General features: G+C 41.8%; 2 protein-coding genes across 8 annotated transcripts in view; one reads left to right on the forward strand and one right to left on the reverse strand.

Moving 5' to 3' along the window:
- TBCA (tubulin folding cofactor A) overlaps positions 1-22847 on the reverse strand; it is a 90734-nt gene that overhangs the window by 51095 nt on the left and 16792 nt on the right. The window lies entirely within an intron of this gene.
- Positions 11228-22847, forward strand: part of LOC141407132 (uncharacterized) — a 28245-nt gene continuing 16625 nt past the window's right edge. The window contains exons 1-2 of the mRNA XM_073995103.1: positions 11228-11440; positions 15272-15616. Of these exons, the coding sequence (XP_073851204.1) occupies positions 11242-11440; positions 15272-15616 (544 nt within the window). The 5' untranslated portion in view covers positions 11228-11241. The remainder of the gene's footprint in view (positions 11441-15271; positions 15617-22847) is intronic.

The raw sequence follows: 22847 nt of genomic DNA on the forward strand, positions 1-22847 counted from the left end.
CTTTTATAATTATAAAAGAATTGCCTTTCTTATTTCAGCATTTTTCTCATCACTCATTAGTTTCAAGGCAGTACTTTGTAAATATATTATTTGCAATTCAAAGAAATGCTGTAATATTTATTTGTAATTCAAAGTACTGTCTTGGCCACTAAAATTAGTCACAACTTTAGTTTTTCTTAGTAACAATATATTATAAGTATCACTAATTTCACAACTTTATCATAATATAAGGAAGAAACTAGTCTGAATTTTCACAATGAGTATAAACCTGAATATCTGATATTAAGGAATGTTAATCTAGGGTGTATCATGTATTACGTGTTAAACAGCATTTATGAATGCTCTTTCAGCTAAGAATTGGTGATGGTATAGGGGGCCAATTTTGGCAAAAACTGAGTAAAAAATTTCTGGTGAACAGTGGTCAATATTTAATATAATGCTTTATACATAGTAGATATTCAATTAATACCTGTTGAAATAAATCCAGTGAAGAAATTCTCAGGCTTAGGAAAATTTATCACAGTCTAGATTGGCAGTAACATTGGTAGCTGACAGGGGATGTACTAGTTATCATTTCACATGTTCGCTCACCAAAATTGCTCAACTCTGTTTATTGGAAAAGATTTTTCCCTTGTGAAGAAAGTCAGGGACTTTTAATTGGTTACTATGGTAGTAGTAACCATTTACAAATGTACCATCTGGACCACAGATTAAGTACTGTGCTTATTTTTAAAGAATTACCAAAGCCCCAAATTTTTGGTAAAGTCTTAATTTATCCAAATCATATACATCATAATATTAATCAATCCAACCAACATTTTCTTCAACATTTACTTATATCATGCAATTTCCTCAAGATAAAATTGTTTTAAAAACCAAGCCAAATTTCTAATAGCTTTATATTTGAAATTACTATGAAAACATAAAACAGCAAAAACTAAAAGACCAAAGTCTTCTACAGCACTTCTCTAAAGTGCTATAAAAGTAATGCACCTAAACAAAAATTTAAGCTATTACTCTAACGTGGAAGGAGTCAGCATTAAAAGTTTACTTACATTTTTAAGAAAATTACACTTTAAAAATCCTCCTTCCTCATACACACACACACTTACCAGCCAAATCTCTAAAAATTAAATTTATTTCAGGAAAATAACTAATACTTATAATTTCATAGATGATAGTACTAAAAAACCTGGGAAAATTCTGGTCTTACTATGTGATTGAAAAAAATCAAATCTAAGAACTACTACCTTCTCTACATAAAACATTGTCTTTGTCAGTGAAAAATACTAGCATTTATTCATTTCATATAACTTCTACAAAAAATTTTAATTACAAGAATCAAAATGTAATATAAAATATTTATTACATTAAGAACTCTTTTTTTTAAAGACCACATGAAATCTAAACTTTTAGAGCAGTTAGCATTCCTAAAAAGTATTCTGGAAAATGTACTGTGCTATAAGAATCAGATATGGCAAGTGTCTGTAACAGTTCGCTAATGTACCAAAAGCTTAGAAAACAAATATAGAAGTGTTAGTCTTTCTTTAAAAGAGTAATGTCTATTAACAGCTTAAAACAGGGCACAGCAGGGGGTTAATATGTTGTTGTCTGAATCACTTTCATCAGTTTAAGTACCTATTAGTTCTTATTAGCAATGTGCCAGCAAGGTGCTATTGGTCTTTTAAAGTTTTTTCTGCTTCTTCTTATTCTATCCGGTTAGATACTTTGGCAATAATGTTTGAAACATGAAGTTTAGATTTGTATTTTTGTTTAGATTTTAGATTTTTGAATTTTGGATTTGTATTAAAAAATGTTTTCTCCTTTTAAGACTACATTCAGAAGGAAACTTGTGAAGCATATCTGTATGGTTAATTTGTTTTTATTTTATGATTTTCAAAAATATTCAACATAGTCTCCAAAATTTCTCCAAAGGGGAGAAATCAAGATGATCTTCTCAGAAACGAAAGCAATTCATATGCAAAGCCTCTTGGGATCACTAATGCAGAACTGTTTACCAAGCTAACTTAGTTTTTAGCATAACAAATGGTTATTCTTCAGCTATCACAAAATTATTTAAAAACTGAAATTCAAATGATAAAACTGAAAAAAATCACGACTAAACATTAAATAAAATCTAAGACTTAAAAAAATTTCAACAAAAAAGCCATTATGAGGAATCCACAACTGTGAATTAACTGTAATGTAGTAATATGGAATGTTTCCTACAGTTCTGGCTCTACCAGTAATTATCTGGGTAATCCTGAGCAAACTAATTACCACCTACTTCTCTTTCTATTTCTGTGTGTTTGTAGAGAGAGAAACATGGGGGGGCGGGAGAGGAATATGGGGGAGTGAAAGACTCAGAGACAGAAAATGAGAATATCTAAAAATTTCTTTTTTTTTTTTTTTTTTTTTGAGACGGAGTCTCTCTCTGTCGCCCAGGCTGGAGTGCAGTGGCGGGATCTCAGCTCACTGCAAGCTCCGCCTCCCGGGTTCACGCCATTCTCCTGCCTCAGCCTCCCGATATTTAAATCGTAGAGCTGATGGAGTACCCCTTAGAAATAGTACCCCTTAGAAATAGGGGTACTCCATCAGCTCTACGATTTAGTTGGTTTTTTTCTTTTTTTTTTTTTTAAGATTTTCTCCTTTTAGAACTATATTCAAAGTGAAATTAATTTAAATGGGGTAGCATCTTTGCAGGCCTAATTTGTTCTTATCTTAAAATTTGCAACGATGTAGAAAATACTTTACTAAAACAGCTGAATACACTTGGGCATTTCTACTTCTTATACAGTTGACCCTTGAACAATGGAGAGGGATTAGAAATGCTGACCCTCCTCATGGTTGAAAATCTGCATAAAACTTTTGACTCCTCAAAAACTTTACTGACAACCTACTGTGAACCAGAAGCCTTACCAATAACATAAACAGTCAATTAACACATATTTGTACGTTATATGTATTACATGTTGTATTCTTACAATAAAGTAAGCTGGAGAAAAAATATTAAGACAATCATAAGGAAGAGAAAATACATTTACAATATTGTACTGTGTTGACCAACAGCTTAAGTTTACATTGCCTATTTACAAGATGAACCCTCTGCCTGAAATGGTGGCAACTGCAGTCACAGACCTCAATCTACAGGTACATACCAAGCAATTCAACTTTTTCTTGTAATATCATGACTTTTCTCTGCTTCTTTGGAGCACTCCCAGCATCGCTAGTGGGTCCCATGGTATTCAAGATTTACATTCAAGGTTTACATTATTGCACTAAACACGATGAAAAATACATGAGAACCACGAGAGATCACTTTTTACTGTTAAAACACAATTTACTGAAGAGATGAACTGTTCACAAGGAGGCGATCAGTGTCACACGAAGTGAGCCACAACAGCAACAAGAGGTGGCTACAAAATTATTACAGTAGTACAGTATGGACTACAATTATTTTATGTGTAATAATTTAATACTGCATCTTTACATTTGTTTACATTTCTCAACCACTATGCATGTTCTGTGTATGTTTTGATAAATTTTAACTTTTTGTAATACATGTGTGCATATTTTATGGTAGCAAATGATAAAATGGACTAGTATCTACACATATTTCATGTATTTATGACATACCTAACTTTGTCTTAATTTCTTTGATATTTCAACTGTACTTACAGTCTAATTCTTTCCAGACCAAAAGGCCATGTTAACAAAATACTGTATTAAATCATTAGTAGAACTATAAATAGTAAATAGAGCTCTTTAAGGCCAACTTGCCAATATCTCCCAATATGTAAAATACACATAGTACACTTTAAGCTGGCAATTGCACTCACAGGAATTTATTCTACAGATAAATCTGCCAATACGTAAAACAACAAACAAGGAAATTCACTGTAGCATTTTCCAAAACAGCAAAACCTTGGAAACAATATAAAGGTCCATCAATAGAAGACTAGTTTTTTTTAAATGTGGTATGTCCATTCCGAATACTTCAGTCTCTACATGTTCTAATGTTAAGTGCAAAAAATGCAATGTACAAAAGTGTCTAGAAAGTATACTACCATTTGAATTTGAAGATATATATGTAAATACTTGTGCATGCACAGAACATTTCCAGAAAAGATGCACCAAAAAATGAGTAATGATGTTGGCTCCAGGAGGGTTTCCCAGCTGAGTGGCTGGTGGACAGGGATTCCTGTTTCTGTTTCACTGTATACTTCTTTGTATCTTTGCAAATTTGTGTATATACACACACACATATATGTGCCATGCATGATATATATGACACATATGTATATATCCTATTCAAAAAACTACTCTAAAATATTTTAAAATATATTAAATTTTAAAGGGACACAAGGAGTAAGACACTGTTTCTGTCCTCAAGGAACTTGAAATGTCACAAAGTAAATTCATTCATTTTACAATATTTACCAAGATCTCTTTTTGTGCCAGGCCTCTGGGGATGTGTTCCTGACTCATGAAGTTTATACCAGTGGAGATTAATGTACAATATTATGGTGGTAAAAAAAGGTCTAGTCCAAGTGTAGCAGGACAAGCGGCAGACAAAACTCCTCAGACACCAAGTTAAAGAAGGAAGGGGTTTATTCGGCCAGGGGCATCGGCAAGACTTCAGTCTCAAGAGCCGAGCTCCCTGAGTGAGCAATTCCTGTCCCTTTTAAGGGCTCACAACTCTAAGGAGGTACATGTGAGAGGGTCGTGACTGATTGAGCAAGCAGGGGGTACGTGACTGGGGGCTGCGTGCACTGGTAATTAGATCGGAACAAAACAAGATAGGGATTTTCACAGTGCATTTCTATACAATGTCTGCAATCTATAGATAACAGACCCAGTTAGGTCAGGGGTCGATCTTTAACTACCAGGCCCAGCGTGTGGCACCGGGCTGTCTGCCTGTGGATTTCATTTCTGCCTTTTAGTTTTTACTTCTTTCTTTGGAGGCGGAAATTGGGCATAAGACAATATGAGGGGTGGTCTCCTCCCTTACAAGTAAAGCAAGAATCAGAGAGCAGACTTCTAATAATCTGCTTTCACATCACTATCCAGAAGTAAGTAAAACTAGTCTGAGTTCACCTAAAATAATTAGTAGTAGCATAAGAAGCAGTGACAGACATAAGTAGAAGCTATTGAAAAGAAAAACTAGTAAGAGGCACATTTGGCTAACAATATCACATTTGTGAACTCAAACAGAGACAAGTCTCCGTCAATTTAGAAAGCGTATTTTGCCATGATTAAAGACACACCAGTGAAACAGACGCAGGAGGTCCTGAGGACAGGTGGTTTCGGTACAGCTTGCTTTTGTACATTTTAGGGAGACTGAACACATTAGTCAATACATGTAAAATTTACGTTGCTTTGATATGGAAGGGTGAGACAACTCAAAGGCAAGGCGCTTCAAGGTGATTGGTAGATTTAAACATACTCTGATTGGCAACTGGTTGAAAGAGTTATTATCAGTAGAAAGGAATGTCTGGGTTAAGATAAGGTGTTGTGAAGACCAAGGTTTTGTTGTGCAGATAAAGCCTCCAGGTAGCAGGCTTCAGAGAAAATAGACTGTCATTGTCCCTTATCACACTTAAGGTCTGTTGATGTTAATGCTGGAGGGGTATAATGAGGCCTGTTTGCCTTCCAGTTCCCATCACGGCCTGACCAGTCTTTCAGGTTAAATTTTAGAGTGCCCTGGCAGAGAAGGGAGTCCATTAAGACGGTTGGGGTGGGGGGAGGGGTTCCAATTTTATTTTTGGTTTACAGTCTCCCCGGAGGAGATGTGGCCAGAGGCAACATCAATGGCCACCAAATCTTAATTTTGTCCCATAGCATTGTAATCGCCCATTTCACCTTGCCCACTGCCTAAACAGAGCCAATTCATCAAGACAGGAGAACTGCAATAGAGAAAGAGTAATTCACACAGAGCCGGCTGTGTGGGAGCTTTATTATTACGCAAATCAGTCTCCCTGAGCATTTGGGGATCAGAGTTTTTATGAATAACTTGGTGGGTGGGAGGAAGCCAGTGAACCAGGAGTGCTGATTGGTAAGAGATTAAATCATAGAGAGTCAAAGCTGTCTTCTTGCACTCAGTCAGTTCCTGGGTGGGTGGGGGGAGCGGTGCACAAGATCAGATGAGCAGTTTATTGATTTGGGTGGTGCCAGCTGATCCATCATGTGCAAGGTCTGCAAAGTATCTCAAGCACGGGTCTTAGGAGCAGTTTAGGAAGGGTCAGAATCTTGTAGCCTCCAGCTGCATGACTCCTAAACCATAATTTCTAATCTTATGGCTAATGTTAGTCCCACAAAGGCAATCTAGTCCCGAGGCAAGAAGTTCTGCTTTGGGGAAAGGCTGTTACCACCTTCGTTTAAACTATAAACTAAGTTTCTCCCAAAGTTTGTTCAGCCTAAGCCCAGGAATGAACAAGGACAGCTTGGAGGTTAGAAGCAAGATGGAGTCAGTTAAGTTAGATCGCTTTCACTGTCTCAGAAATAATTTTGCAAAGGTGGTTTCAGAATTGCCAGGGTGGCATGGCTGCCTCTCCCAAGTCCATCCTGCCCCTTGGTGGGACTCTCTATGGCCATGGGACTTAGAGTCAACAAGACTTACAGCCAATTAACTATTCTAGGCCAGACAGGAATGGATGTGAACAGGCATTCATTATTCCTTAAAATTATTATTATTTTTTTTAAGTAGAAAGCCAACAAACAAAAAGCCAAAGGCGAGGTTACAAAACTGACTTACTTTAAACTTCTATGTGTTGAGCACATAATCTTGGTTTTAGTTACGGATTTATAGCAATTAGCTAAACAAAACATAACCATTGTTCTGAAAAAAATGTGTGTTTTAAAAATATATCTATTTGCACAACTCATAACTGGGAGTATTATACCCAGGAGGCTTTGTCACAAGGTATCTTTATCCTATCAGTAATTATTTTTCTTTAATTCTACAGGAAGCAGGAAATTATTTATGGTTGGGGTAGACGCAAAGGCGACACATAATAGCTTAGAAGGGAATGTCTCTAGTTTTATCAGCTATTTAGGCATCTTTGTACCAATCCTTGATTTGCTGGAGAGTCTGATCTCGCCCTAATTCTATTCATCAAAACTGGCCCTTACAATCTCACATGGCCACCTCTTCCATAACAGTTCCTGAGCCTAGGGGGAATGTGCTTGTTTAATCTTAGCAGCAGGGCATTTGGAGTGAATAATAGACTGGGCCCACTGGAATGCCAAATAAGGGAGACTCACATCTCTGATCTTCAGAATACCATGACTGTGATTTCCTTGGAAGTAAAACAAGGAGAGATAAGTCACATTAATATTTTGACAATCGAAAGAGTATATGTGTGTCAGAACAGAAAAAGGAACCCATTAAATTAGGGCACCAACTAAAAATATGAAGAAAAATTATCATCTGGTACTCTCTAGAGGACTACCATGGCCAAGAAATAATTCATGATTCAATCTACACTAAAAAAACAAAAGTTGAGGCTGAAATCTAGTATCGAGTGTTATACTTTTCTTTGGAACAATTTCTCTCTCTCTCTAGCCCTCCTTTCCTATTGAAGAGAAGTCACGGTAAGACCAACGTGTATGCAAAGTAAGCTTTAGGTTTATTACGCTTGGCCTGATTACTCACATTAAGTGCAGCAAGAATGGACTGGCCATACAAGCTCCTATTAAGTTAGATTTGCTGTAACTTTACCTAAAAATATGTAAATCTAGTCAAATCCTTGGTAAAATAACCAGTGTCTACATTTGTCCTGTTTCAAGACTCTTACTAAAGTTGTGCAAATAACTATTTGTCATAAAATCAGAACACTTTACAAATAGTTTCCGAATTTTGGAGAACTCAAAGTAAATTTGCTCACAAAAACGAATGTCACTCAATTGCTCTAAACTATAGATAACTCCAAAGAAAAACATTTGCTTGATTCTTCTTTAACTAGGGCAGCAGCTTTCAAACAGGATATCATTTGTTCGCTTTGGAACTGCTAACCACAAGCCAAACAACTCCTGTTAGATGGGAGCTGTCTATCAAGCACTGCAGAATCCAGCTGCTCTTCATATAGAGTCAGTCCTAGGGGACAAAAGAGGCTCCCCACTTAAGAAAATTACCCAAGTAGCAACATCTTGTATCAAAAGGATCTGAGTCCCCAGCAGGGGGTTGGGCCAGGAGACTCAGGCCCTTTAGTCAATCTTTATCTTATTTTTGCCTCGACATCGCCCCAGGAAATGCCATCTTTCTCATTATAAACTTTCCCTTTTTTTTTTTTTAATTTTCCAATCTGGAGCAAATAGTGAACCACCATCCAAACGTTTCTATCACCCTTCTGAGGTGAGTCCTTTGACTCTGTTTTTCCTTTCCCATTTTTGTTGTTGTTGTTAATTACCCCAATGTCTTATTAAACATGTGTAAGACCCATGAAGGACAGCAAATTTAATAAGTCTTCTAAAACAGCTGTATGATTCTGGCGGGGGTGCCCATGTAAATAGGGGTCCCCTTTATCCCCAAATTTACCATGACCTGAGTAATAGGTATATTCGGTGAGAGAGTACCCTGGTTATCATAAAGCCAGTCCCACATGGCTTGCATATGAAGCATACCAACTGCTTCATCTGGGGTGCTCCACTTGGTATTTATAGGGACAGTCCGGCAGTCCCTTTCCCAGGGCAAACAGATCTTACAATGGAGTTTATCTAGTCCAATAGGTTGGTTGCAGGAATAACCTCCTGTGCATCTGGATCACATATACTCATCAGCAATTGTTTAATTGCTGTGGGTCCTGCATCAACCCAAAAAAGTTCTTTCATTTTGCAGCATAAATTAAGAAATTCATTCTTAAAGTAGTTACTTTTACAATCCATTATAGTAAAGGTTTCTCAGGAAGCTGATGATACCAGCCTACAAAAATGGAACAATTCATTTACATTATATCCTATGGTTTCAAAGTTACTTAGTTGTGCCCTTCCCCCACATCAACTCTCTTCTCAGTAAACACAGGTCTCAGAGGTAACTTTTGTTGCCCTGGCTTAGTTTTTTCCTTCTATCCATTTAATCTATATAATTTTTTCCTTCCCTCTTTCCTTCCTTCCGATCTTCCTTCCTGGCTTAGTTTTTTCTTCTTATCCATTTAGTTTTATCTGTATAATCTATGTAATTACTTCCTTCCTTCCTCCCTCCGTCCGTCCCTTCCTTCCTTCCTTCCTTCCTTCCTTCCTTCCTTCCTCCCTCCCTCCCTCCCTCCCTGCCACCCCTCTTCCTCCCTTCCCGCCCTCTCTCCTTCCTTTCTTCCTTCCTTCCTGGCTTAGTTTTTTCTTTTTATCTATTTAGTTTTATCTGTATAAGCTATGTAATTCCTTCCTTCCTTCCTTCCTTCCTTTCCTTCCTTCCTTTCTTCCTTCCTTCCCTCCTCCTTCCTTCCTTTCCTTCCTTTCTCCCTTCCTCCCTCCCTCCTTCCCTCCTGTCTTTCTTCCTTCCTTCCTCTTTCTTTCTGAGATGGAATCTTGCTCTGTCACCCAGGCTAGAGTGCACGATCTCGGCTCACTGCAACCTCCACCTCCCAGGTTCAAATGATCCTCCTGCCTCAGCCTCCAAAGTAGCTGGGATTACAGGCACATGCCACCATTCCCCGCTTATTTTTAATAGAGACGGGGTTTCACCATGCTGGCCAGGCTTGTCTGGAACTACTGACCTCAAATTCTGCCCAACTCAGCCTCCGGAAGTGCTAGGATTACAGGTGTGAGCCACCACACCCAGCCTAATTTATTCTTTATTTTAAAGCAACTCCTTCAAAAAAAATTTACATTTTGTTTAGCAAAATCCACATCCTTGTGTTTTATAAACTTCACCAAAAACATGTTTTACACTCCTGCTATCTAACTCCTAGTAACCCAAATTCCCAGTGGGGGAGAAAAAATGAGGTTTTAATTTAATATAACATGACTTTAAGATTTTAAACTATTGAAGAGAATTTTGAGATCAAATTTACCAAATTAACCTTACCAAAGATTACTGAAGTCATGTGAATTAAAAGGCATGTGAACTAGCTTCTATCAGACTGGTAAGCCCTTACTTTTCTTTAAGTCAATTGATTAGGGCTCTTTCACAGTTTAATAGTGAAATATCACTTTCTCCTGACACATACACAGATATAAGAGACATGCAGACCAAAGCAGATCCAAAAGATTTTTCATTTGCTTTTTTAAAAAAAATTCTCTCCCTTACTTTAAACCATTAATTTAAAAAATGTTACAGCACAGTCAGGCACGGTGGCTCACACCTGTAATCCCAGCACTTTGGGAGGCAGAGGCGGGTGGATCACAAGGTCAGGAGTTTGAGACCAGCCTGGCCAATATGCTGAAACCCTGTATCTACTAAAAAAATACAAAAAAATTAGCCAGGCGTGACTTGGGAGGCTGAGGCAGGAGAATCGAGAATTGCCTGAACCCAGGAGGCAGAGGTTGCAGTGAGCAGAGATTGTGCCATTGCACTCCAGCCTGGGCAACAGAGCGAGACTCTAACAACAACAAAAAAAATGTTACAGCAAAAGCTGAAGCAGAGAGTTACCATCCCAGGCCTTCATAAAAGAGAAGAGGTGAAGCAGCAGGGTATAGCTTCTGAGATATCAATCTGAATAATTTCAAAATGAAACAGATTATAGAATTTAAAAATTGAAAACATCTTGCGTTGAGTAACTGATTATTTTTAATGAAATTTTGTTTTAACCAACTCCTTAGTTTTATATTAGTGTATTTTTAATATCAAAGTTCAATTTTTATAAAAACTATTATAGTTTCCTTTAATTATAGCCAATTAATCACATAATATTTTTTGTTTGTTGTCATTCTCACTCTGTGGCCCCGGCTGGAGTGCAGTGGAGCCATCTTGGTTTACTGCAACCTCTGCCTTCTGGGTTCAAGTGATTCTCCTGCTTCAGCCTCCCAAGTAGCTGGGATTACAGGCATGCACCACCACACCCAACTAATTGCATTTTTAGTGAAAGGACACAAAGATAGATGTGTACCCGCCCCCCACCCGCTACACCCTTGTTCTGCTCTCTAATCTTTGCACATACCAGAGATTTCGTAAGTTCTGTGAGTACCTGGTTTTCTGCACGTACCAGAGATTGGCCTTTTTCCACCAGTGATTTATACAATTGGAAGTCCCAAAATGCTCGGTTCTCAGATAATCCCAAAGATCTAACCTCGTTGTTAGACAGTGTCATGTTTACTCACCAGCCGACCTGGGATGACTGTCAACAGCTCCTCCGAATCCTGTTCACAACGGAGGAGCAGGAAAGAATCCAAGTTGAGGCCAGAAAACTGGTTCCAGGAGATGACGGCCAGCCAACTGCAAATCCTGACCTCATTAATGCGGCTTTCCCTTTGACCCGGCCCAGATGGGACTACAACACGGCAGAAGGTAGGGGACGACTGCTCATTTATCGCCAGACTCTAATGGCGGGTCTCCGGGCTGCAGCTCGCAAGCCCACCAATTTGGCTAAAGTATATTCTGTGTTACAAGGTAAGACAGAAAGCCCCGCTGTGTATTTAGAGAGATTAATGGAAGCCTTCAGACAGTTTACCCCTATGGACCCGGAAGCACCGGGAAATCAGGCAGCGGTAGTAATGTCCTTTGTAAACCAGGCAACACCAGATATTAAAAGAAAACTCCAGAAATTAGAAGGTTTAGAGGGAAAGCAGATTCAGGACCTCCTTCAGATGGCCCAGCGAGTTTATAATAATAGGGATACTCCAGAAGAAAAACAGTTCAAGGCAACCAAAGAAATGACCAAAGTCTTAGTAGCAGCTTTCCCCCAGGCAGGAAATGGCAAAAACAGAAAGCAGAAAAAGCAAGGCCCTAGGCAAGGATTAGAAAAAGATCAGTGTGCTTATTGCAAGGAACGTGGCCACTGGATTAAAGACTGCCCAAAGAAACGGAGACCAGCTAACCCTACCTCCGTACTCGTTACCCAGGACTCTGACTAGGGAGGACGGGGTTCGGACCCCCTCCCTGAACCCAGGGTAACTTTGCAAGTGGAGGAGTCCCCAGTTTGCTTCTTGGTCGATACTGGGGCGGAACGCTCAGTCCTAACCAAACCAATTGGAAAAATATCTAAGAAAACATCCTGGGTGCACGGGGCCACAGGCATCAAAAAATACCCCTGGACAACCCAGAGGACTGTAGACTTAGGAACGGGAAAAGTCTCCCATTCCTTCCTAGTCATCCCAGAGAGCCCCTGCCCTCTACTAGGGAGGGACTTGCTGACAAAGATGGGGGCCCAAATCCACTTTGAGCCAGAAGGGCCCAAGATAACTGATTCCCAAAACAGGCCAATATCTATCCTGACTGTCACCTTAGAAGATGAATACCGACTCCATCAAGAGCAAAAGCCCCCCGATCAGGGAATTGACTCTTGGCTCCAGCGTTTCCCTGAAGCGTGGGCAGAAACTGGGGGCTTGGGGCTAGCTAAACATCGACCTGCCATATTTGTGGAAGTTAAGCCAGGGACGGACCCGGTTCGGGTTCGGCAATATCCTATGCCCCTGGAGGCAAGAGAAGGAATTACGCCCCATATCCGCCGACTCCTAGACCAGGGAGTCCTACGGGCTTGCCACTCATCCTGGAATACTCCACTGTTACCTGTTCGTAAACCCAACAGTACGGACTACAGGCCAGTACAGGATTTAAGAGAAGTTAATAAAAGGGTCATGGACATACATCCCACAGTGCCCAATCCATACACCCTTCTGAGTGCCTTACATCCCAAAAAACAGTGGTATACCGTTCTTGATCTAAAAGACGCTTTCTTCAGCCTTCCTCTGGCTCCCAAAAGTCAAGAACTCTTTGCATTTCAATGGACGGATCCTGAGAGGGGCATCAACGGTCAGCTAACATGGACCAGACTGCCACAAGGGTTCAAGAACTCGCCAACCCTGTTCGATGAAGCTCTTCATGAAGATCTGGGTGAGTACCGGCGGCAACACCCTGAAATAACTCTTTTGCAATATGTTGATGATCTCTTAATAGCGGCCAGGTCCCCGGAAACTTGTGTTCAAGGGACTGAGGACCTCCTGAAGACTCTGGGGGAGCTAGGCTACCGAGCCTCAGCAACAAAGGCTCAGATCTGCAAGTCGGAGGTAACTTATCTGGGGTACCTATTAAAAGCGGGGCAACGCTGGCTAACCAAAGCCCGAAAGGAAACAGTCCTACGCATCCCTAGACCCCAGTCAACACGGCAAGTGAGAGAATTCCTGGGGTCGGCAGGGTTCTGTAGGTTATGGATACCCGGATTTGCTGAGTTAGCCAAGCCCCTATACCAGGCAACAAAGGAACGGCAGCCCTTCAATTGGACGGAAGAGGCTGAGCTGGCCTTTCAGCAAATCAAAACTGCCTTGTTATCAGCCCCCGCGCTGGGGCTCCCTGATGTCTCCAAGCCCTTCTACTTATACGTGGATGAAAGTAAGGGTGTTGCAAAAGCCGTGTTAACACAGTACCTAGGCCCCTGGCAGAGGCCAGTTGCCTATTTGTCAAAAAAATTAGATTCAGTGGCTGCTGGCTGGCCACCCTGCCTCCGGATAATCGCGGCGACCGCCCTAATGGTCCGAGACGCTGATAAACTTATCATGGGGCAAGAATTGCGCGTTATAACCCCGCATGCCATTGAAGGCGTCCTCCGGCAGCCGCCGGACCGATGGATGAGTAACGCCCGGCTCACCCACTATCAAGGACTGCTGTTAAACCCCCTCAGAATAACTTTTCTGCCCCCAACCTCTTTAAACCCTGCTTCACTGCTGCCAAATCCAGACTTGGACGCCCTGTCCCATGAGTGCACTGAGATACTGGCTCAGGTGCATGGGGTGCGGGAGGACCTGCAAGATCGTCCGCTCCCCGACACAGAACTCACCTGGTTCACTGATGGCAGCAGCTACGTCCACCAAGGCCAGCGGTATGCAGGAGCGGCTGTAACGTCAGAGACTGAGGTAATCTGGGCGGAACCCTTGCCTCCAGGGACATCGGCCCAAAGAGCCGAACTGATAGCCCTTACACAGGCCCTCACCCTAGGGGCAGAGAAAAAACTAACAGTATACACGGATAGCCGCTATGCTTTCGCTACTGCACACATACATGGGGCCATCTACAGAGAAAGGGGACTATTAACAGCCGAAGGCAAAGAAATAAAAAACAAGCAAGAGATCCTAGCTCTATTAACTGCTTTGTGGAAACCAAAGAAATTGGCTATCGTACATTGCCCTGGGCATCAGAAACCAACTACGCCAATTGCTCGAGGCAACTTCTTAGCCGACCAAACCGCAAGGAGCATAGCAAAAGCTCCCAGTCAGCTCCTCGCGCTCCAGCTCCCCGATCCTGGCCCGTGAAATTTGCCATGTTTTCCCGACTATACCGAACAGGATCGCGAATGGATGAACACGCTTCCCCTAAAACAGGTTAAAAATGGGTGGTGGACTGATATAAATGACCAAACCATCCTACCAGAAAAATTAGGACGGCAGGTGTTGGAACACATCCACCGGACAACCCACCTGGGTGCCCGGCGAATGATGGACTTAATCAGGCACGCCAAGTTTAGAATCAGGCGCATAGCTGAACTGGCCAGCGATGTCACAACAAATTGCAAAGCCTGCCAACTAAACAACGCTTGCCCCCAAACCCAGACCACCGCAGGAATTAGGTGTAGAGGAACTAGGCCTGGTATCTATTGGGAAATAGACTTTACTGAGATAAAGCCTGGAAAATATGGGTATCAGTACTTACTTGTCTTTGTAGATACTTTTTCAGGATGGACAGAAGCGTTCCCAACTAAGAGAGAAACCGCTCAGGTTGTAGCAAAGAAAATTTTGGAAGAAATCCTCCCCAGGTATGGCTTTCCCGTCCAAATAAGGTCAGACAATGGACCAGCCTTCGTTGCTAAGGTAAGTCAGGATTTGGCTTCCATTCTGGGGGCAAATTGGAAATTACATTGTGCTTATAGGCCCCAAAGCTCAGGACAGGTAGAAAGGATGAATCGGACTCTGAAGGAGACCTTAACTAAATTGACCATGGAGACTGGCGCTAATTGGGTAGTACTTCTCCCCTACGCTCTGTTCCGGGCCCAAAATACCCCTTACAGACTAGGCCTCACACCATATGAAATCATGTATGGCAGACCCCCACCCCTGGTCCCCAGTCTAAAAGATGACTTACTCAAACCTGAAACTGAAAATGTCTCTGAGCTCCTGTTCTCCTTACAAGCCTTACAGAAAATTCACCAGGAAATTTGGCCCAGACTACGAGAACTGTACGAGGCAGGACCTCCGCCGACGCCTCATCCGTTCCAGCCGGGAGACTGGGTCCTAGTCAAGCGCCACCGGCAAGAAACTCTTCGACCCAGGTGGAAAGGACCACTGCAAGTACTCCTGACTACTCCCACCGCTCTCAAAGTAGAAGGCATCGCTTCGTGGATCCACTACACACACGTCAAACCAGTGGACCCAACATCCGACCTTCTCGAGCCGTCTGGAGCACCGGTTACATGGACTATAGACAAAGCTAAGAACAATCCCTTAAAGCTAACCCTGGGCCGTCATCCCCATAGCCGTAACCATGTCTAGCTTACCTATGCTTTTATGCCTTATGCATCTGACTCTCCTCACTGCTGCGCCGTCTAATCCCTATGTCTGGAGGTTCTGGCTCTATGAGAACAAAACTCACCCCAGGGAAACCCCCCAAGCGGGTAAACTGCTAGCTAGCGCAGACTGCCCCCCCTCAGGGTGTAATACTATAGTTTACCTCAATTTCACTAGGTTCCAGATTGCCCAACCAGCAATACCCATGATCTGTTTTAAATATGATCAAACTGAATATAATTGTAAAAATTATTGGTGGCACCAGAGTGCAGGTTGCCCATATAGCTACTGTAAGACGCACTCTGTCCGATACTAGAGAGAACGACAAGGGTGGTATTTTTACAAAACTGAGTCTCCCGTCACTTACACTTGGATAATTAGAGACCCATGGGACTCTCGGTGGACAACCCCACAACATAGGGGAGTATATTACTCATCAACTAGTACCTGGCCCAGTAGCCATTTATATCTGTGGAGAAGTCTAGTCCAGATTCAACCCTTAATCCACACACAAATCCACAGGCAAGAAACCAAGCTATCACAAGACTTGCAGCCCTTCTCCTGGCTAACTCTATTACGGGAAGGGCTAGCATTCGCCAACCCCACTGGTTTAGGCGACCTGTCCTCTTGCTTTATGTGTGCAACCCTAGGAAGACCACCATTAACGGCTGTTCCTCTATCCTCCCCTCCCACAAACTATACAGGTTTTAACTCATCGATAGTCACGATACCCGATGTGGCCCTGTACCGTGACCCATACCAAGAGAAATACCCCTATTGTTATTCGGCATTTAGCAACAGCCTCTGCAACCAATCGGCTACATACCCTAATAGTCCCATATATGCTCCCCCTGGTGTGTTCTTCTGGTGTAATATGACTCTGTTAAAAACTCTGTCCAAAAGCATCTCTGACGGACAGTTGTGTATCCCTGTTACCCTAGTTCCCCGACTGACACTGCTAACCCCGGCAGAGTTCATAGGCTGGGCAGGGACCGCCCCAACTAAAACTGCGCGACATAGACGAGCAGTTTTTCTACCACTAATTGCCGGAATATCCTTAACCACCTCTGTCGTCGCAGCGGGGTTAGCAGGAGGGGCCCTACAACACTCCATGATAGAAAACGACAAGCTGTTACAACAATTCTCTGTTGCTATGGAAGACTCCGCCTATTCCCTAGCCTCCCTTCAGCGGCAGCTCACCTCCCTAGCACAGGTCACCCTTCAAAACCGCAGAGCCTTAGACTTACTCACGGCTGAGCAAGGAGGTACCTGTATGTTCCTCAAAGAAGAATGCTGTTTCTATATAAATGAGTCAGGGTTAGTTGAGGAAAGAGTCCAACGCCTACACGAACTAAGCTTAGAAATGAAAAAGCAACAATTCACTACAGCCGCTAACAATTGGTGGAGCTCTTCAATGTTTTCCCTTCTGGCACCCCTTTTAGGCCCCCTAATGTCTTTACTACTTCTATTCACTATAGGCCCCTGTGTGGTAAATAAAATTTTACAATTTGTCAGAGAAAGGTCTGATACCATCCAACTAATGGTCCTCCGTAGCCATCACCAGCCTCTCCTGCACCCAGAAAGTGAGGCTATATTATAAGACTCTGGAAATCCAAGTTTGGACATCCAGTTACTTATGAGAAGGGGAAAATGAAAGGACACAAAGATAGATGTGTACCCGCCCCCCACCCGCTACACCCTTGTTCTGCTCTCTAATCTTTGCACATACCAGAGATTTTGTAAGTTCTGTGAGTACCTGGTTTTCTGCACGTACCAGAGATTCTGTTTTGCACATACCAGAGATTTTGTAAGTTCTGAGGCAAGGTCACAAGACGTGTTTAAGTAAGATAAACTCTTGCTGCCATAAACCTGCTCTCCCGCCTCAAAGTTTGAACCAAAATATCAGAAATGGCAGGAACCAATCATAGTTAGCCAAATCGCCTTGTTCAAACACTAGCCAATCATATATCTGATTTGTATAATAACTCTATGCCCACTTTTCTTAGACTATATAACATTGTTCGGAGCTGAGTGGGGGAGCTCTCCTGCCCGTCTCGTTTCACGAGCGAGGGAGAGTTCCAGGTTTGAACCTGTAATAAAGATCCTTGCTGCTTAGCTTTGACTCTGGACTCTGGTGGTCTTCTTCGGGGAATAAACGGTCTGGGCATAACATTAGTAGAGACAGGGTTTCACCATGTTGGCCAAGCTGGTCTCGAACTCCTGACTTCAAGTGATCTACCTGCCTCAGCTTCCCAAAATGCTGGGATTACAGGTGTGAGCCACTGCCCCCAACCAGTCACATAATATTTTTATAAATTCCTTTTTTACTAACCTTGTTAAAAGACCATTCATGGCATGTCTGGACTCTATGGTTGGTCCTGAATATTTCTCTTTCTTGAAGAACCCAGTCATTTTATTTTAGGACAAAAATTCACCATACAAGACTCTTCTTTCTCACATAAAATTACTTTTCTTTAACCTTTCTTACCAAAAATACCTATTTATTTCTATAACTTTCTTTACATCTCTCTTACTTCCTGGTCCCTTTTACCTTGTTTTATACCTAATCTTTAAATAAGCTTTGAATTAGACAAATGATTTACCTTTTAACAATAACATATTTTTTAGAATGTTTTCCTACAATGTGTTTTTAAATTGAAAAATATCCAGACATTTAATGAAATATTTAATATAACTTTAGATTCTAATTTATGACGAGTTTGTTTACAAGTATTTATTCCATGACATTTACTTATTTTAACAGTTTATCTAGATTATGAAAACTGTGAGTCATCATTTAAAGTTATTTCCCTGTCAACTGTGGGGAAAAGAAAGAAAGATCAGACTGTTACTGTGTCTCTACAGAAAGAAGTAGACATAAGAGACTCCATTTTGTTCTGTATTTGAGATGCTACTAATCTGTGACCCTACCCCCAACTTTGTCCTTGCAAGAGACATGTGCTATAGTGACTCAAAGTTTAAAGGATTTTGGGCTGTGCAGGGTGTGCTCTGTTAAACAAGTGCTTCTGAAGGCAGCTTGCTGGTTAAAAGTCATCACCATTCTCTTAATCTCAAGTGCCAAAGGTCGCAGGGACCTCTGCCTAGGAAAGCTAGGTATTGTCCAAGGTTTCTCCCCATGTGATGGTCTGAAATATGGCCTCGTGGGAAAGGAAAGACCTGATCGTCTGACACCCGTGAAGGGTCTGTGCTGAGGAGGACTAGTACTAGAGGAAAGAAGGCCTCTTGGCGGTTGTTGGCAGTTGAGATAGAGAAAAGCATCTGTCTCCTGCCCGTCCCCGGGCAATGGAACATCTGGGTATAAAACTCCATTGTACGTTCTGTTTACTGAGAAAGGAAAAAACCGCCTTAGGGTGAAAGGCGGGACTTGCTAGCGCAATGCTGCTCTTTATGCACTAAAAAGGTTTATGGAGATGTTTGCATATGCATATGAAGGCACAGCACTTTTCCTTAAACTTATTCATGTCACAGAGAACTTTATTCATGTCTTACTGCTGACTTTCTCCCTATAATGATCCTATTATCCTGCCACTTCCTTTTCTTTAAGATGGTAAAGATAATTATCAATAAAACTAAGGGAACTCAGAGACTGGTGCTGGCATGGGTCCTCTGTATGCTGAGCGCCGTTCCCCTCAGCCCACTTTTTCTTTCTCTATACTTGGTCTCTGTGTCTCATTTCTTTTCTCAAGTCTCTCGTTCCACCTAACGAGAAACGCCCACAGGTGTGGAGGGGTAGGCCACCCCTTCAGTCAACCATTTTTATATCCTGTGAATTTTGGGTGATTACCTAATTAAGAATCTTAAGATTAAATACACGGTTGTTTACCAGTAATTCAAGATTTAGCTGTTTTCGTTAAACCAATAATATTAATGTCTTATTAAAAATTACACAAACAAAGATCATTCTGGTTTTGGCTGGGTTTAATTTTTATAACCCTTACACCCAATTTTGACACCTTAAAGTATTTGGCAGGGATAAGGATGAAATTGTTTGATCAATAAATGCAAACAAAAATGTATGCTAACAATTCTTTTTTTTTTTTTTTTTTTTTTTGAGACGGAGTCTCGCTCTGTCGCCCAGGCTGGAGTGCAGTGGCGCTATCTCGGCTCACTGCAAGCTCCGCCTCCCGGGTTTACGCCATTCTCCTGCCTCAGCCTCCCGAGTAGCTGGGACTACAGGCGCCCGCCACCTCGCCCGGCTAATTTTTTTTTTTTTGTATTTTTAGTAGAGACGGGGTTTCATTGTGTTAGCCAGGATGGTCTCGATCTCCTGACCTCGTGATCCACCCGTCTCGGCCTCCCAAAGTGCTGGGATTACAGGCTTGAGCCACCGCACCCGGCCGACAATTCTTAAGATATTTCTAGTATTATTTTACCAATAATTTTAAAGCTAGATTATTAAATATTTTACTTCAGTCATGTGAACTGAAAAAGTATTTGGGATTATTATTTCATTTATGAGTACTCTTTAAGCCAAATTTGGTACCTTGTAACCAGAAAAACACATAACAAAATACATGTAGCTATACATAAACACACACATACTCATTAAAAAAAAAGATCTACAGCTTTTACTTCAGAACTCTAGCCATGAGATAGATAGTAATACAAACTCACTGGTTTGCAAAAACAATAAAAAGAAATGGTTGGATTCATACAGTGGATTTTATCTCAGTAGAAAAGTAACAGCAGACTTAAACCAGGCAGGAAAGAAAGCAGAGAGATATAGAACTTAGGAATTTTATAGTTACAGGTTAACCTTTGGGATCTGACTTTTCCTCGATATAATTTGCCTATCAGTTTACAATGTGCACAAGAGGCCAGGCGCGGTGGCTCACACCTGTAATCCCAGCACTTTGGGAAGTGGAGGCAAGCGGATCACAAGATCAAGAGTTCAAGACCAGCCTGACCACATGGTGAAACCCTGTCTCTAATAAAAATACAAAAATTAGCCGTGTGTGGTGGTGCGCCCCTGTAATCCCAGCTACTCAGGAGGGCTGAGGCAGGAGAATTGCTTGAACTTGGAAGGCGGAGGTTGCAGTGAGCCAAGATCGTGCCACTGCACTCCAGCCTGAGCACAGAGTGAGATTCCGTCTCAAAAAATAAATAAAAATTAAAAATAATAAAATGTGCACAAGAACAGACCTAATATGTAACCAGTTGGAATATGAGAAAACCTGGCATGCCCTTCCATTTATAAACCATCTGCAAGTAGAGGCATAATAAAACCAAATAGGAGCCGGGCGCAGGGGCTCCCGCCTATAATCCCAGCACTTTGGGAGGCAAAGGCGGGCGGATCACCTGAGGTTCGGAGTTTGAGACTAGCCTGACGAACATGCAGAAACCCCGTCTCTACTAAAAATACACAATTAGCTGGCAGTGGTGGCACATGCCTGTAATCCCAGCTACTCGGGAGGCTGAGGCAGGAGAATAGCTTGAACCCGGGAGGTGGAGGCTGCGGTGAGCAGTGATCGCGCCATCACACTCCAGCCTGGGCAACAAGAGCAAAACTCCATCTCAAAAACAAACAAACAAACAAAATGGGGTGCCCAAGGGGGTTCGTTCTCCTTGTTTTTCCTCATTATTAGATGATTTGTTTCCCACATTATTTTTTTAAAAGGAGGAATGAGACTGTGGCCTAGGATTTTGAGTAGTGGGTCCAAGTGTGCTGACTGTGGGGAGGACTCAACAGTGTGTCACCATGGAGTTATTTCCACCCTTTTACGTGTCTCCGTTTTTCTCTCCAGAAGTCTAGCACATTCCAGAGGGCTCAAAGTGCAGAGTGGCCAGCTCCTATATGCGTTTCCTGGACAAGCCTTTTTAAATTGTGTTGGGAGTTCCCTGTGGGGCTGCTGCACAAGTCATAAGGGTTCAACCCCCCAGACATTCCCACTAGGCCCTGGTCACTCAGGGGCACCTTCTGGCTGGGAGGAGCACAATGACCTTTATCTTCAAAGCAGAGGAAACTCAATCTCTCATTTATCTATGAAAATGACTTTTCAGTTTCTCACACAAATGTGCAGCCAAGCCAATGGAGATTAATTTTGGGAGGAAAGGCAATAGAGAAGACTCTTCAGAATCTTCTAAAGAATCTTGCCAGAACTAGCGTTAGGATCCTAAAGAACAACTTCTTAGGAGGGAAAAAAAAACAACAGTTGGACTAATCCCTACAAATTGTCCTCGGCCATCTTTAACTTTGTAGTTCTCATGCACCACTACACACACCAAGGTCAAATCCTTTCACAGTATAGGGTAATCTCTGGTACCCCTAAAAGCCAAAGAGATCAGGTAATGCAATATGGGAAAGCAGAGCTTTAGACCTAAGAAGAGTCTGCCCATGACGCTTGAAACTCCACAAAGCAAACAGAACACCCCAAAAACAGGTGAATGCACCTTTGTTGTGAGTTTTTTAAGAGTTCAAGTCATTAAAAGCCTTCTCTAGATCTTTTCTTGGTACCAAAGATGGCAAAAGGGGTAAGGAGCAATAGAGTGTAAGAAAAGTAATGAAACAACAATTGTTTTTTTAAGACAGGAAACAAAGAAACCAAGTGTTTGGTTTTCTTTTTGCAAGTGTGAGGAATTTTAGCCAATTCAGAGGCTTTATTCCCCATAATCTGGAATTCTCATTCAGATGTGACCAAGTCAGGTACAGCTGGTCAAATCTGATGGGACAAAGACCAGAACAACAAATCCAACAATATGATTACAGAGTGCTCTAATGGTAAGCAGAAATTAAGGCCAGCTGGTTGTTCATCTTAACTTTAGCCAAGAAAAAAACCCCAATTCAGTTACTTGCCTAGGAATGGGACCCCAACTAAAGACTGCTCTCTACCATCCTAGAGGCAGGAAAAAAAACTCAAGCTTGCCTTTCCTGTTAGAAGTGAGCTGAAACTTCAGAAAGCAGTTAGTTACCTGCTTTCCATCACCATGAAAGCAGGAAAACTTGCCTTCCTTGTTGGAAGCAAACAAAATTCCAGAGAAGGAGTTGTACAGGGGGGAAAAAAAAAAAAACCTTTACATTTCAACCAATTTTTGGGCCATCAGGGATTCTTTGGAGGGGGCGGTTCCTAGGCCTCAGTCAATTGTCCTATTGGTTTGAGCCACAAAGGTAGCCCAAGCTGGTAACAAGCACTGATAGATTTATCAAAGGTCATGGCCACCTCTACTCAAAATAGGAACCAAAA

This window comes from Macaca fascicularis, chromosome 6, assembly GCF_037993035.2.
Source record: "Macaca fascicularis isolate 582-1 chromosome 6, T2T-MFA8v1.1".
NCBI classification, from domain to species: domain Eukaryota; kingdom Metazoa; phylum Chordata; class Mammalia; order Primates; family Cercopithecidae; genus Macaca; species Macaca fascicularis.